This window comes from Peromyscus eremicus, chromosome 7 (genome assembly GCF_949786415.1).
Source record: "Peromyscus eremicus chromosome 7, PerEre_H2_v1, whole genome shotgun sequence".
In the NCBI taxonomy this organism is placed as follows: Eukaryota; Metazoa; Chordata; class Mammalia; order Rodentia; family Cricetidae; genus Peromyscus; species Peromyscus eremicus.
This window is the reverse complement of record NC_081422.1, coordinates 10,711,875-10,728,795: the sequence shown is the minus strand read 5'-3', so window position 1 is coordinate 10,728,795 and position 16,921 is coordinate 10,711,875. Positions and strand designations below refer to the sequence as shown.

The 16,921-nt window shown below is 41.1% G+C and overlaps 1 protein-coding gene across 2 annotated transcripts in view; it reads right to left on the bottom strand.

Annotated features, from left to right (window-relative positions):
* The window catches only part of Sesn3 (sestrin 3), a 64,636-nt gene extending 47,988 nt beyond the window's left edge, over nt 1-16,648 (bottom strand). The window contains exon 1 of one of the 2 annotated variants that reach the window (XM_059267328.1): nt 16,334-16,648. In XM_059267328.1, coding sequence (XP_059123311.1) covers nt 16,334-16,411 — 78 coding nt within the window. In that variant the 5' untranslated portion in view covers nt 16,412-16,648. Of the gene's footprint in view, nt 1-2,551; nt 2,666-16,333 lie in introns of those variants that run through there. The other variant, XM_059267329.1, reaches the window with a different exon arrangement.
* Between the last annotated feature and the right edge of the window lie 273 nt (nt 16,649-16,921).

The following is a 16,921-nucleotide window of genomic DNA, read 5'->3' as shown; positions in this document are numbered from 1 at the left end:
GATGGAATCTCTCATTGGATTGGAGCTCAACAGATAGCCCAGCTGGCTGGGTATCGAACCTGAGAGGTCCTCCCGTCTATGCGTCCTGAGCGCTGGGATTAGAGTGTGTGCCACCATGCTTGGCTTTTTACCTGGTTGTGGAGCTCAAACTCAGGTCTTCATGCTCACACAGAGAGCACTTTTCCAATGGAGCCAGCTCCCCAGCTCAGTACTGTGTTTTAACTTTTCATTAAGTTTGTTAGGGAGTTCTCAGGATCCCGACAGACCTTCCAAGTACAGCTGTTCCTGCCTAAGAATGGCATCTCCCCAAACCACAATTTTCTCTGATAAAAGGTAACTATGTGATCCCCAATGTGCCAAGCTCATTTATCACTGTCACAGCACATGGGTGGGCTGATGGGTCAGGATTTCGCAAGCTAATGGCTGGTCCCTGGAATACTGCTGTCTCAATATCCTGCTTTTCCCTCACAGGGACTGCTCCCACATTCTCTAGCCATGGGGTTTATTCCCCCAAAGAAGTATCCAAATAGGCAAAGACCGAAGCTGCAGGGTCTCCTGAGAAGTTCCTGTTGGCTCTTTGGACTAATTCTACTTTCTAAGGCACAGCATTTGAGTTCCCAAGTATACCCCAAATTATCATAACTTTAAGACTTTTCAGCAGTTACCTAAGTGGCAACAAGACCTTGGAGTTGAGTTCCACATGACAAAGTACATTTCCAGATCAATCAATACAGTGGACTTACTGACCACTCCAATGGTGGCTTTATCCTGTGAATGACAGCAGAAGTCAAATTACCAAGGCATACTTATCACTCACCCATAATGCGAGGAAAATCATTTTAAGTTATAGTTTGGACAGGCACATATATTTAATAAGCAGAATTTAGTTGGCAAATGTTTTCAAAGAATTAACACACCAAGACATCTGGACTTCAAAGTGCACATGTAAATAAGGATCTCTTATATTTGTTTTTTTGTTTGTTTTTTATTAAGAGATTTTCTATTCATTTTCCATACCAACCACAGATTCCCCTGTCCTCCCTCCTACTGCCCCCCAGCCTTCCCCTCCAACTCACCCCCCCATTCCCACCTCCTCCAAGGCAAGGTCTCCCATCGGGAGTCAGCAGAGCCTGGTACATTCGAGGATCTCTTATATTTGAATGCTAGTTGATTTCCTAGGGAAAGACATGCAGGCATTACACACGAATGTTGTAGGGAACAAGGGATCAGCTCAGTTCCATCAGCTCTGAATTAATAGTTCTTTCTCTATTGGACAAATCATGAAATATCGATTCTCAAGGCTATATGGCAATGAAACCCTTCTGCACAAAAGCTGACAAGTATTTTCCCTAGAAAAGATGTGCTTTTTTCTAACTTAGAAAACAAGATAGTTGTACTTTTATTATAAATAATAACTTTAAAATGAAATTGTTCCCTTAATCAACATTTTCCTAGAGAAGGAAAGTCTTATGTTATCACAGTACCATGCCAGTGCACATACCAGTGCACCACTGGACCAGTAGGAGAACATTCTTTGATGAAGTGGGGATGGCATCTCAACTCCATAAAGTACTTATAGAAAATAAAGGAGATAAGCTGTGAAGAAAATTCTAATGCCGCCTCAAGAAACTGTGACCTCAAAATGATACATTCAAATTTCAGTCAGACCATTTCTGACAAGAAACAGTAATTTCCCTCATTCTAGAGGACTATGCTTTTCCTCAGAAAGACATGTAGGAAGTTTACAAGAATTCCATATTAACTACTCTTCTGTTCCATATAGTAATATCTTTGAGTAGCTGGAGTTGTATCTGTTCTGTGACCACTGTTAATAGTAATAAGCGAATAAACTAATCAGTTATAAACCCCAGTGGGGGATGTTGGGAATTAGAGTTCAATTGTAGAGTGTGTGCCTCACAAGTGCAGTAACAGCTTTAAACATGTTTATCAATTCATGCTTAGTGATAAAAACAACTCTTAAATCAAGAAGAATAAGCATTGCTAAAATAGTCTTCCATCTCAGCATCTCCAATTAACCTTGCCAGTGTGGACATTCCTTCCTCTGTGTCTGTCTTTTTAAAAATGAAAACATCACGTACTTGAAGAAGCTAGCCTTTCCCATCCTGGACTCTGTTGTGGCTGCACCCTGACTGGCCCAGCACTAGTCAAAGACTCTGTCTCTCCTATGGGTATGGGCAGAAGCAGAACCCAGAGGCCCAGGGTGCCAGCTGTCTTTTAAATAGATAAGTGATCTGAAGACCACAAATTGTAGGGACCAGAAAATACATTTTTATTAAACTTTAAATATTGTCATTACTTCCACTATTTCTGAGATAATTCTGCTTAAACATAATCAAGAATAGCCCATCAGTTGGTCAGTATTTTCTTTCTTTGCAAGAATACAACCAGAGATAAATAACACCTTTTCTCAGGCCCCGGCCCCAGTTCTAAGTTTGTAAGAGATTCTCGAGTTTACTGTCACCCCTTAATTAAGAGGAGGAGTTGTCCAGACTAAAAATGCTCAGATCAAGCGCTACTCAAAGAAAGGCACCTTATTCTGGTGGAGTCAAGGGTGCAGCGGCTGATGGGAAGCACTCTCACGCTTTCCTGATGCCATACTGCTATTTCAGACCATGAAAATATGTTTTTAAATTTCCCTTTTTATGAGACTCCAAGTCAAAAGCTGACTGTCCATTGCCATGGAGACAGTTCTATTTAAGGCATTCTATTAGTCCTTTCCTCACAGAAGACAGAAAAATGGTCAATAGAAAAACATCTCTCCCCACGGTTTTGAATTAAGTAACTGCAATTGCTTCTCCAGCAGCCAACACCTGAGCATCTGGAGGTGTGATAGGGAACCATGTAATGAGCCTCCTCTTTCCTAAGATCAACAACAGCCTCAAGTTTAGCACTAGAGACAACACAAGGAAAACACCCATTACCACAAAATTAGAATCAACCAAACAGAATAAAATTAGTTGTGATTGCTACTGTAGATAAAACTGTGATTGACTGAAGCAATCTGTGCTTTGAAAGAGGTAGCTTCCACTTAGTGACATGTGCGTGCATGTGTGCATGAGCATGTGTGTGTATGTATGTGTGCACATGCGTGTAAGATACAGCTGTGTATCCTGGGGTTGTTCTTCATTTATAGACTTCCTAAAGTCACCATCTGATACTTACACAAGGCAAGTAAATGACTATAAATGAAAACATACCTATAGCATATATAAACAATCCTCTCTAAGGACTCAAAACAATAAAACAAATACATCAATCCTTGGTCTTTCCTTAGGATATATGTCCTAGTTCTCTTTAAGGGAAAAATTACTTTTGTTGTGAGAGTTTAAATGCCAGTCTTTGGACTCAGCAGTTAAGAGCACTTGCTGCTCTTGTAGAGGAACCAGGATTGATTCCAAGCACCGGCACGGTTGCTCACAACTCTAGTTCCAGAAGATCTGACTCCCACTTCTGGACTCCTCCAGCAGGCACTGCCCACACGTGGTGCACATATATGCATGCAGGCAGAACACTCACACACTGGTCTCGATTATTGTCCATATGCTTCTATAACTAGGGTCATTTTAGAATCCCCTCATGTTAATACTTCAATCTTTCCAAAATGAACTTTTAAAAAGAAAAACGTGGTTTCAGTGGGGTGAGGGGGCAGTCAATCATAGTAATTTAGAGAAGGTATTTGCTTTGGCTGAGACCTAAGTTACTTCCTACAACTTGTCATTAGTGGCCAGTGAAGTGCTGTAACAGCCACACAGAAACCAAACCTTGAGTGGTGCTGAAGAACATGCATCCTATGCATTCACTATTCATTCAGGTCCTACTGCTAGGAACTGAAGAGGAACTTACTACCTGTATGTAAATTTCTCTTAGAAATAACTGAAAGCCAATTATGCAGTATTCATATTCCAGAAAAAGGCAAGCATCTGCCTCTTGTGAGCCTAATGCAGGTTTTCCATACTCACATCTCTATCTTAAAGCTCCTTCATCTTGAATTGATTGATCTCCAATAGACTGCACAGCATACCTTTGTTTTCAAGCTTTTACAGTTCTTGCCAAAGTTAATTATCCCTAAACACTAGAGTGCATTAAATGACTATGGGGAAGAAAAGAGGGAAATGGGCTCCAGGCCTCTGCTCTGGGTGTATAACATATTCTACATACCTCCCATAAAGACAACAGTTAGCGAGGAAAGTAAAAGAGAACCACCTAGACATTAGTGAATAATCAGTAAAGGAAGCAAGGTACAAATACATAAATTTAAAAGTTCAAAGACAGCGAGGAGTAAAATATTTTCCATTTCATATGGCTGCTTATGTATCATCAAGTTTTTTTTTTTAAACCAACATATTGGTTAGTGAATATTTCACAAGAGTAAACAGACTAAGCACGATCACCCATGTTAACATACGGGTTGTGTGTACTCAAGTTCTACGTGGGCATCATGGCAAGAGCTTGTCAAAGTGCTTCCTCCAGACCTAAGTGCAGGGTTGTCATCTCTGCATTCAGTGAGAATTCTGACCAAATAGGCTTGAACTGTGCACACTGAATGGCTGTGTCACCGCTCTGAGTGTCAGTAGATTTCTACCATCACATCTGGATGCTCCTACATCTGTGACTCAGATAAACAGTACCATATTACAGTCACTGATCAAATGCTTAGTACCCCATTTTAAAAATTCACCCTCATCAGAAGTATTTGGAACACTCCTTAGGATTACCTTCTAGTGACTATCCCCCTTCACTACGTCCCCCAGGCCAGCACTCATGCAGCCTGCATCAGATGTTATCCTTGTCAGCTCTGGGGGATGGAGGCATTTTTTTCCATGACACACTTCATGGGTGCTTTTGTCAATGTTGGTTAAGGAAGGTAGGCAAAGAACCAAGCCAAGATCAGAAAAAGACATACACTCCATACTATTTATTGTGGCTAAAGGTACTATGTTTGTGAGTATGAACTGAAGCCCAAAGTATTACCCAGGTCATTACAGAAAGTATGCAAACCTTCTTTTGTACTATAAAATGAAGGATATAACCATAAGCCTGAAGGATTTTTGCAAGACCCAAAGGTACACTGCAAAATCACTGCTTAGGTCAAAATGATAGTCTTCTCGTTTTCTGTTCTTTTGGTACCTAGCAGGTACAAGGATTTAATGTATGAAGGAATAAATAAATTAATGGAAGATACATAGTATTGAATGGTTTATAGATACTAACAGACAATATTTCTTGTCTGAGAATGTGAGGGCCATTTAAAAGAAATAGTATTTGACACAGAAACATACTGTTATTAAAAAATCTACAGTTTTATAAAGAAAGTGTTTCTATTTACCTAAACATATTTTTCCCCCATTTTAAAGAATGCCAACTACTAAATAGGTTTCTACCATAGTCAAATGAAATCAATATTTTACAGTAATTTCTTTTATGTATTATTGGGGATTAAATCTAGAGCCTCAAACATGCTAGACATGTAATCTGCTACTGTAATCTGATTCATACTCTGGCTAAGCCAAAATAATTTCCAAGTATCAACAACTTAGCCTAGATAATATTTCAGAACCTATATTTTATAGCTACATTTAATATCTATACTACTATATAGTACTAACATGATGTATTTAAATATAATATATACCAAACATAATGTACTTAAACAACAAACTCACACTATAAATAGGTAGGCTACAATACAACTGAGAATTCACCAATGTCAAGTAATACACAGGAAAGTTTTGATGAGAAGTTAAATAATTTTCCTTGCATGTACACCCAAATCAGTCCCCTTCTAAATATTCGTTAGGAAAGATGGTTTGTAAAGAAGCTGTCACTTCCATCTCAGGACTTCCTTTCTTCTGGAAACAATACCTAGTGGCCAGGTTTGCAGGCTCATCAGTGAGCACCTCTGCAGACTTGCAGTATCCACAGCAATCTACCACACAGAGGCATCTTAGGTGTTTCTGTGGGAACTCTTTGTTGTGGGGTATTTGTACACTTTGTGAAAACGTATTGCTGTGGTTGGTGTAATAAAAAACTGAACAGCCAATAGCTAGGCAGGCGGTGTAGGCAGGACTTTAGGGCAGAGAGAGAATTCTGGGAAGATTAAGGAGGAGTCACCAGCCAGCTGAGGAGGAAGCAGCATGAGCAGTACGGAGAGATGAGGTAACAAGCTACGTGACAGAACATAGATTAAAATAAATGGGTCAATTTAAGTTATAAGTTCTAGTGGGACAAGCCTAAGCTAAAGTTGAGCTTTCATAATTAATAATAAGCTCTGTATCATTATTTGGGAGTTCTGATCTACTACAGCAGACCTGCACCTTCCAGGAATCCCTTTCTCCAGACAAACCCAGTTAAAGGATAGAACAGTGCTGAGGATACAGCACAGCAGCAGATGCAGGGAGCTGGGGTAGAGGGGGGCAGCAAGCAGGAGACACCACCTTTTTAACTAATGCTCAATGTGAATGCTGACCTGAATGTAGAAGTGAGCACTCATGTCACTTCTTACCTTCATAAAGCACTGCAAAGGAATTTACCAAAAAGCGAGGATATTTCTTGGGGGTCCTATTCAAGAAACACAATACTGAAATATTTCTAGACAATGCTTTTTCAAAGATACGATAGCAGTCCTTGGTGATACAGTGAGATTAAGTCATGACTGGCTGGTTGGCAGGAAGAGGGGTCAAGTGTGCTGGGCAGTTTGAAAAAGACATTCTGAGATCAGGAAAAACTGGCCACATAATTGGGGGTTTGAAAAGATAAAAGCAAAAACTAACAGGTGAAAACTGCAATAAGCACTTCCACCGTCTCCCATGTACACAACCCTGGGTTCAACTGTCACTACAAGAAAAAAAAAAAAAAAAAAAACAACATCCTAGATCTGTCTGAATCAATCTTGTGATTAATCATATCAACAGAGTATGACCCAGATTGTTAATAACCTCATTTAAAATCATTAAGAATGAAAAAAGAAAACATCTAAATTTGAGATCACACCTATTAATAATCTCTTGAGGCTCTGGGTTCCTATCCAATACAGTCATTTTACTTTATAAGACTTGATGAGTTGTTCACATCAAGAAAACTGTGGAATATACAGTCATGCAATGTTTCTATCTGTATACTGTGCCACACTTGGGATCTCAAACTTGTTTCAAATGCTCTTTGCTTGTTGGTACTGTGATGCACAGACAATTCCTAAAGCCCCCTGAGTCCGTTTTTCCACTGTTACAGAGTGAGAGCTGGGTTCAGTGGGGAAAGTGCTTGCTGTGTGAGCATGAGGTTCTGAGTCTGTCTCCAGCGCCCATGCAGAAAGCTGGCCAAGGAGACACCCGCCTGTACGGCCAGTGCTGGGAGAGGGAAGAGAGAAAGGAGGACCCCGGTGGGGCCTTGCTGGCCAGCTTCTTCTCTCGCTGCATTGGTGAGCTTCTGGGTCAGTGAAAGGCCTGGTTTCAAAAAATAAGGTGGAGAGCAATTGAGAAGCTATTCAATGTCAACGTATGTCCTCTACACACATGCACAGATGAGCGAAACACATACATGCACATATAAACACGGGGAAGGGGGAGGGAGAGGGAGAGGAAGAGGGAGAGGGAGAAGGGAGAGGAGGAGGGGGAGGGGGAGGGAGAGGGAGAGGGAGAAGGAGAGGGAGACGGAGTGGGAGAGGGAGTGGGAGAGGGAGAGGAGAGACTGATTCTTCATGGGTTTACTATGACAAATGTGAACATACACAGACCTCAACACCTAGTGGGAGCTGGCAACCCAGGGAGCATATACTGAAAGCTGCCCTGTTATTGATATTATAAAATATACCTGAAATGTGTCACAGCCTCAGATAATTATAATGATCTAAAAATCCAGTTTTAGTTACCCCTGTTGGGAGCTTTCTAAATATTGGACACACATCTGTAATCACAATGACGAAATTCATTTCTTCAACTGTCCTGCTTTAGCTGTTGTACAGGGAAAGGCAAGAATGAAATAAGACATCCAGATGCATTCCTCTATTACAACTAGATGATTTGTAGAAAATAAAGTGAAAATATGCATCTTATATTGGTATAAGAATAACCCAGTTCTAAGCTAGGCATCTTTAAATGCTTGGTCATGCTTGTTCACATATGAACTTTACTCCTTAAGTATCTGTCACCGCTTATCCAAAGTTCCTGTGATAGAATGTGTGAGTTTTCAACCCACCATTGACTTCCAAATAAGGACGAAATGTCCTGCAATCTTCCTATCTGTAATATCTATGTCTTCTCCTTGGTGACAACCAATATCCTGGCTTACAGAGCAATGGATGAGTCATTCTTGGGTGGATCTTAGAGGTAAAGGCTAGTTATGGGGTAGTCAGAGCCTACAAAACGTTCTGTTTCATGGTTACTACAGGAGTGCTTGATGACCAAGGTGCCTGCAGCTGGCGTGGGAGCCTTGTAAAGGAAAGGGCTTGGAGGAGGAGAAAGGAAAGGTCAAGTAGAACCCTTTACTGAATGGGAACTTTCAGAGATACCCACAAAGCATTTTGGAAATTGAAGATATGCCCTTAACTTCTCGTCTAAAGCAGTCATTCCTTGCAGAACACTGGCAAATTCTAAGAGATATAACTTGAGTTCACACCAAAGCAACAGCGATTTTATACTTCTAAGCATGACTAGCAGCTGAGGCTGGTGTCGGCACACTTTCTCAGTAGACATTCTTACTCTTTATGACAACACTGTCCAAAGACTAGTAGGATAGTTGAAACCGTCTCGTGGCCACAATAACAATAAAATAGCAAAACAGTCAAATAACCAGTACACTTTATTTTTCAAGGCATCTTTGTTACTGTACTTCTGAAAATGTTTCTTATAACAACAGTAGAACCAAGCTGGAAAGATCATACACACACTGGATATATTTTGGAAATGGTGTGATTGTATTGTATCTGCTCTACTGTACTGCATCCAATATGAATACACTGCCAATACCTATGTGTTTAAATAGAAGTCTCATCATTTAAAAGAGGGGAGAAAAACCTTCATGAACCAGATCCCAAATAAGAGACCATCTGGTAAGACAAAAATCCATGTCACTTGTTAGTGCTAATGAAGCATGTGAAGGACAATTGATGCCGTAGTTGGACAGCCTGGCGTCCAGGCAATAGCAGAAGGAAAAGGGTGGGAAGATTAATAGCAAATTATACTTTCTTTCTCACACCTATCACAATGATATCTAAGATAGGCCAGATGCTACTAGCCACTTTCAGGTCTTAGTTAATCACAGAGAGGAAATAGATCCCTATCCTGTACCCTGGAGAACACAGGATAGGCTGCTATCCTACTAGTGATGGCTACTGAGCTTCCATGCACTCTTACACTGCATCTGCATCCTTTCCCTGACACACACACACACACACACACACACACACACACACACACACACACATAACTTTCCTGTGAAGGAAGCAGCCAGCAGCCCTGACTGCAGAGTTGTGCTATTTCCCACCCACACCAGTGGTCTTGCTTTCCTTTGTCATATAATGCTATCAAAGCCTTGGGTTGACACTTCTCTAGTCTGATTCTCCCTTGTTTCTCTCCTGCTTCGACAGGCCTCTGCTTCCAAGCCCTACAAGCTAACCCTGCAACTCAGGGTCTTCCTTTCCTTTTCTGCAAACACCAGTCAATTAGAGTGTAATGAACACATCCCTGGACCAGACCTTTCCTCAGTTGCTTCACATAGCAGAGAGAATAGTTCTTCAGAACCAAAATTTTGCCCTGTCACCTAATTTCTACCACATAAAGGGATGCCCACGAGAATCAGTTGATCAAAGTCTTACCATGCTAAGAGAGAAGCTTCTGGAGCATCAACAAAAAGGTGCCAGGTAGTGTCTACAAGCATCTCCACACAACAGAGATGACTGGGTGGCCTTATCCATATCTTCTGCCAGTACTATCATGGCTTTCTTTTCATTTTCTCCATTGAATTCCTTCTACTTGTACCATACTCTACTGTCCATAATAACTCCAGCTTAACAGTTTTCAGATGTCCCGCTCATGGATGCCCTTCACACTCAAAAATTATTGCAAATGCCAGAGAAGTTATAACTGTCAATAGTTACTGTAATAGATATTAAAGCCAGGGAAAGTTTAAATGTTTAATTCACCTAAAATAAAAGTCTATTGCATGTTAACATAAATCACACATCTTTATGGAACTTTATTTTACATAACAAAACAGTGAGATTCACATTTACATTTTTGCAAATCTCTTCAATGTCTGTTTATCATAAGACAGCCGGGTTTTCTGCATTCATTGGCTGTGATGTTTTGACTGAAGAATGTTTAAAGAAAATCAGATATGTGGTTGGAAAAAAGGAGACAATTATGAATACTTTTCTTTGATATCACATCAAACCTTATAAATATCCCTTCTGAAACCATATACATGAATTTAACATTTTGTATTATATTAAAATCCACCTGTCCATCTTGCATTTTGAATAGATATTTTATCTCTATGTGATCTTGATAAACACCTCAAAAATGAATAATATGATCCTGAAAATTCAAAGAAAACAACTGACAACATTAATTGTCAATGTTAAAACAATCAATAGCAAAGCCCAAAGTTTATACCCACTGTGAGGTAATGATTTGGTTCTTGGCCGAAAAGTATCAGGTGGGACGTGGGGTGTAGCAGCTTTCGCAAACTGGTTCACTGGGTTCTGTGTATATTCCAAATGTTGGTGCACATGTGTTATCAAAAAATCACATCCATTAAGGTAATCCTTCACCTGAAGAGGAGAGACCTTAAAAAGTGAGAAGCTTGCACCTGGTATGGTGGTGCATGCCTTTAATCCCAGGATTAGGGAAGCACAGGCAGGTAGATCTCTGTGGGTTCCAAGCCAGACAGGTCTACATATGAATTCTAGGCCAGCCAGGGCTATATAATGAGCCTGTCTCAAAAACAAAACAGATACAAGAAACTTTCTAATTTAATGGAAACAAATATAATTTTACAAAAATTTGCTCATTTTAATGTATGTGTTTACTTAAGCACTCAAATCTGAGGAAGCAAAGTCTGTCCGTCAGTGCTCTTCTGAGTAAAGTGGTTTAGATGAAAAACTGGCTGATTCAGGTCGTTACTAAAGCTACTGCCCATGTTTACACATGAGACAGGCAGCTTGCTACACAGAGGTACTGTGCACCTTCCCACTGCCTCACACATGTGAAAGGAAGGAGCCTCCAGGGTGAAGATTCAAAACATAAAGCTTACTCCTTCTTCAACAGCATTCTTAAATGAAACTGTTCATTTCCCCCATGTTGAGTGGTGCCACTTTCTTGATTTACACTGAAGGATCATCACTTTTATGCCCTCACAGCTTTTATACACAGTAACAAAGAAAAATAAGAACAGTTTTGAGGTTCTAGCCTCAAAAACAGCTTTTGAATATGACTAGTATGTCCTAGACATACTCCCAGAGTCCAGGGCCCAGAGTGAGGAGTGATGGGCCTACAAGCATTCAGGAGCTGAGAGGGATAACTGACTGCTGCTCTTTCCCCTTTAGCTTCTGCAACCCAGTCAAGAAGGCCAACTTTCCTAATCCCAGTTCTAGGATCGTTGGAGCATTCCACGGAGGCTGAGTGTGGAATGGAGATATTCCCTTGCAGCCTCAGCACTCAGGGAACAAGGAAAAGAGTTCATCACAGCAACAGAGCCTGGCTTAAGGGGTCTTCTTAGTTGTATGGCAGAGACTCTGCCACCCAAACCTCCTCAATGTTGAGAAGAACCTGAGATGATGCAAAGGCACTCTATAAACTAGCAAGGTCACTGTCTTCAATGGAAAAATCAGGTGGTAAGATTAGGAGACTACTGCTTCAGAACTCTTCTCCTAAACTGAATAACTAGATGCCCTTGCTTTATTCTAGATCTTCTCTGTTACTGGGCACATCAGCTTTAACACATCGTCTTTTCAAGCCAAATATCAATTTCCCTTGTCAAAGACATTTAATTAAATTATCGGAAAACCCAAAAGCAATGGATCACATTACTCTTTAAAGGAGGGTGTGTGAAGAGAGGAGATACAAACGGAAACATGAAACCAAAAATATGCATAAGGGTTACTCTCAATAAAAATATCATCATGACCTCTCTTTTACTAGCAATCATTAAAATTCCTATGAAAAATGACTACAAACCGAATTATTCAGTGTATATTAGTGGCTACAATCCTAAAAAACAGGAAAATACACAGACTGAGCTTTTTATTCCTGTATAGTGACATCTGAGGGTTTGCATAGTGCTTACATACATTCTCTCTAAGCCACCAAGCCACCACGAGACAGGTAGAAACCATGTGTTGTCTACAGGAAAAAACTGGGTTTCAAGGAAGTTAGCTCACTTAACCCCAAGTGAAAGACCAATGCCAAAGATCCAACTGTAAACATCTGATAAACTATGGGAAGCAACAGAAACCATGTCACAAATTAAATCTTACACTGAACTTGAACTATGAAGCATTAAATGCACAAACCAACAATTTAAATACGTATTTTGTTATAAATTAATAATTATTATATTACTAAGTTCTTGGTCCCAGAAACAAATATGTGATATTTGCTTTTTACAAAGGCTAGTGCCTTCACAAACAATGACAATCTTCCTAATCAATAATGTAATAAAAAGTTCTAAGGTATATAACCACCATTATCATCATCATCATCACCATCTTGTAACAAGATAATTATGACAGATTCAAATGCGTTAAAATTATGGGTACATTTTTTAAGTATCTATATTTTAATTACATTAAAATAACTGAACACATACTTAAATACTTAATCCAACTCAAGCATTTTAACACCCTAAAGCATCTTAGGACTCCACAGAGAGCAGTCTGAAGAGAACTGCATCTAAGGTTGCTATCACAAACTCACTACTTGACCTCTACTTGGGTTATTTAAGATAACATTAACTGAAAACTACCTCACAACCAAAAATATAAAACCCAATAAAGCTCATTAGCCAAAGGCAGAAGATGGCTACCTGTCCATCACGTAAGTAAATCCATTCCACTGGATAAACTATATAAAATTTCTAATACTGACTATTTTGATTGTATTAAGTGAGGATCATATGGGTCAAACTAACATTTTTCATTTGAGATGATAGTCTCTTTGCTTATAAAAACATCATGAAGTTGTAAGAGTACCAAATTGCATAAGTGAAAAAATACTACAGTCACAATAAGATGTATCAGTAGAACTACTTAGAATCATGTTAAAAATTGAAGCTTCTCAGCATGGTGTTGCACACTTGTAATCTCAGCACTTGGAGGACTAAAGCAGGAGAATCAAGAGTTCAAGGCTAGCCTGAACTACATTGAGGATAGCCCAGGCTACAGAGTGAGAGCCTGTTTTGTTAAAAAGGAAAGAAATTAAAATATTAGATCCTTTAATTTTTTATATCAAAAAATTCTATTCATCTACTAGTTCAACACTCAAAAGTATGTAAGTATGCCACCTTACTTGGAAGTGGCAGGTGAACGGACTGACAGTCAATTACCTTCCTCAATGTGCTTTGCCACTTCATGTTTGAAATTAAAGATCAGATCCCTGCAGCTGTCCCTGGAATTTCTTAAAGTCAAGTGTTTTACATTTCCAGTCTTGCTGTGTCCCAAAAGTAAATGGTTTTCCTCTTATGAAAAAGTTCATTCAACTGTGTAATGGTGACAGTGCAGGCCGACTTAGACCTACGGATCTGATGCTCTTGCTTTCTCCTCTGCTCTTCTATGACTCAAATTACCAAATCAGATACATCAATAATTCTCTTTATTTTGCAAAACAGTCAACCTAAACGGTGAAGACACTTCCAAGAATAAATGAGAGTCTCATACAATATACAATATACAACTGTTCAGACACCGAGTTAAAACAAATTATTTTCTTTGAAGGTTAATTCAGTTCCTTTTTAAGTTTCCTCAGAATCCATCATACATATTGCATAAATTAGGTTGTTCACAGCTGAAAAAAAGCCTTCTGCCATATATAAAGGTAAAGGCCTTCTCTCATCATTAATGTCATTCTGATAGCAAAGGGTTACTGACATGAATGTATGTGATGGTGACTCTTCCATTGCAATCGACACTCAAAACCCAAAGTGCTGTCACTCATTTGTTTATTACTGTATACTATTAAATGGACACAAGACAGTGTAAAGAATCGGGCTGTGAGAGCTGTAGGTAAACTTTACATAGTCATACTCTATCAAAAATAAAAACATGTCTTTATCAGAAGTCAATCTTTACGTGGCATTTTTAGAATGATAGAGCATTTTCTTTCTAGAATCCTTAAGAATGGAAATCTTAAAAAAGCTTTAAACGTTGCCAGGTCATGCCTTACTGGCACAGACAATTCTTTCCCCATCTAAACTCATTTCATGCTACTACATGAGTCCAAACTAAACACCTTGTCATTACTGAAAACTGGATACTGGCAGAGGTGGGCACCACAGTTATAAAATAGGAATATGTGTGTGCCCTGTGTGCCCATACTTCTCTTTCTTTCAGTGATGGTTACAAATGAAGGAGATCTGCCTAGGTAAACAGAATACTAGTGCCTTAATAACTAGAAGAAAATCATAAATATGTCCTTAGTGCTAGTGTATGGATCCATAACCAAAGCTCTTTCAAAAAAAAAACAAAAAAGGTGTGAAGCCTAGTATCTATTTGAAGTATCCTATTAGCCAAACAAACTGCTATTAACTTTTTAAAAATTTTTATTAAAATTTTAATGTGCTTTTATTGAAACAGAATTATATCACTTAAGCAAGTCAATTATAGCACCTTTCCCCACATTCAGTTAAAAAAATATAATTTCCTTTCATTTTAACTGAGAGTAAATTGAATTAAACAGGTCTCACTGGCATTGTTTTTCCTGACAAAGACAGTTTCGGTTTAAACATTAAGAAACAATGTTTTTTAAAAGCTAAATTCAGATGCCATCTGGTCCAGCAGTGAAAGAGTTAACATTCAACTGCGCTGAACAGAGCTTCTGATCCATTACATTTCTCACAAGCTGCCCTACAATGAGCTGAGCAAGTATCAACTGTAATTTGATCCAGGAGTTTATGGGGAAAAAAATAACTGCACATACTCAACATGCACATTTAATAAAAATCAGTTTTAAGAGAAACATATCCAATAAACACAATTTAAGGCGTATTTAATTGTTTGATTAACTTCAAACCTGCAATCTCTTTGCTTTCCTGACGCTCTCAAATAAAATAGGAGAAAGGAGGAAAAAAAAAAAAAAAAACAGCTTCACTGCAGGGAAAAGAGGCTTGAAAAACAACTTTGATTGGCACTTGGCCTGACCCACAGAGGAAGAAAAACAGTTTTTGGACAAAGAGCGCAAATATTTGAGCTTGCTTATTTATGTGCTTGCTTGCTTGTTTTTCTTAATACATAAAGAACAATCCTAAAGTGACTGTAGATCGGGAAATTGACAAAAACGGCACTGTATTCATCATAGCTCTCTCTCAGATATGCACAGCTCAGCAATTTTAATTCATTGGTGCTGGACAAACAGAAGCACCTAACCTAATGATCTCACTTCATGCAATGTAAAAATAGAGTGCGGAGTAGAAACGGATTATATTATTCAAGGAAGCTGTTCAGATCTGTTAAAAACTCTTCTGCGCCTACAGGGACATTTTGTCATCCTTTCTCTCCCTGCATCCCCATCCCCCACGGAGCGATTAAGCCAAGTAAGCTAAACAATACTGGAGTAAACTTTCTATCAGTCACTCTGGGAAGCAATAAGCCGATCCTGGGTCGGATTTTCTGGATCCACACCGCGGTGGGGGATGATAAGGAGGGCGAACCCACGTCCACTTCAGCCTCCACCTCCACCTCCACCAACCCCAGCCGAAGGCACTGGAAGAACCAACAGCGTTTCCCATGGGCATAAAGTTCAAGATGCCTTCACGGTGCCTTTCGGGAGCCACCAAGAGAATGTCAAGAGGGGGTGCCGGGGCGCGGTAGGCCTGGCAGAAGCGACCCAGGCAAAGAAAACAGCCCCCGGAGTCAGCCTCGGCGGAGAGGGAGCCAGGCTCCTGCAGACCAGACAGGCTGCAGTGATTTCAGGCCAGCCTCCATCCCCAGCCGAGCCGGTCCCTCCCAGCATCCCAGCATCCCTTCAGCCTCGGGGCAGAGCGGGCGGCAGCCCAGGGCCGGGCGCGGGGACCCCGCGGGGGGACCCTTCGCGTCTCGCCCCCCTTGAGCTCCGGCCGGACCCCGACCCTGGGGAGCGCCTCGCCGCCGGACGCGGGCGCGCCGTACCTTCCGCAGCACTTTCCGGCAGTTGGTGCAGAGCAGGTAGTTGGCCGAGGCCGACGCGCTGCTGCCACCGCGGTTCATCGCGCCGACGCCGGGTTGTCACCGCGGCTGCTAGCGGAGGGCCTCTCCAACGTCCTCTTCTCAGGGGGTCGGGCGGCAACTACAGCGCAGCGGCTGCCCGCGCGAGCTCGGCGGGGACGGCGGCCGTGGCGCTCACCGGCCCGTTGTTCCTCCCGCCCCCATCGCCAGACCCCCGCCCCGCCAGCCAGGACGAGCAGCCGCGGCCGTCTCAGCGCCTCAGTGCAGCCCCGCCCCCGCGGTTCGCCGCCTTCAGGGCTGCCGCGCTGGGAGCCGCCCCCTCCCGCCAATCAGACGGTGCCGGCCACGCCCCCTTCCGCACCCACAGCCAATGAGTGGCGTCGGCCAATCGCGGGAGGCGAGAGCACCTCGAATCTCCGGGCAAGTTAAGTTTATCTCCGAGGCTCGGCGGTGAAGGGTGACCGCGGGTTAGTTAGGTAGTGGGGTGGGCGGGACTCCAGTCTGCCAATGAGAAGCGGAGGGTGTGATGTATGCAAATTAACCCGGGACTCT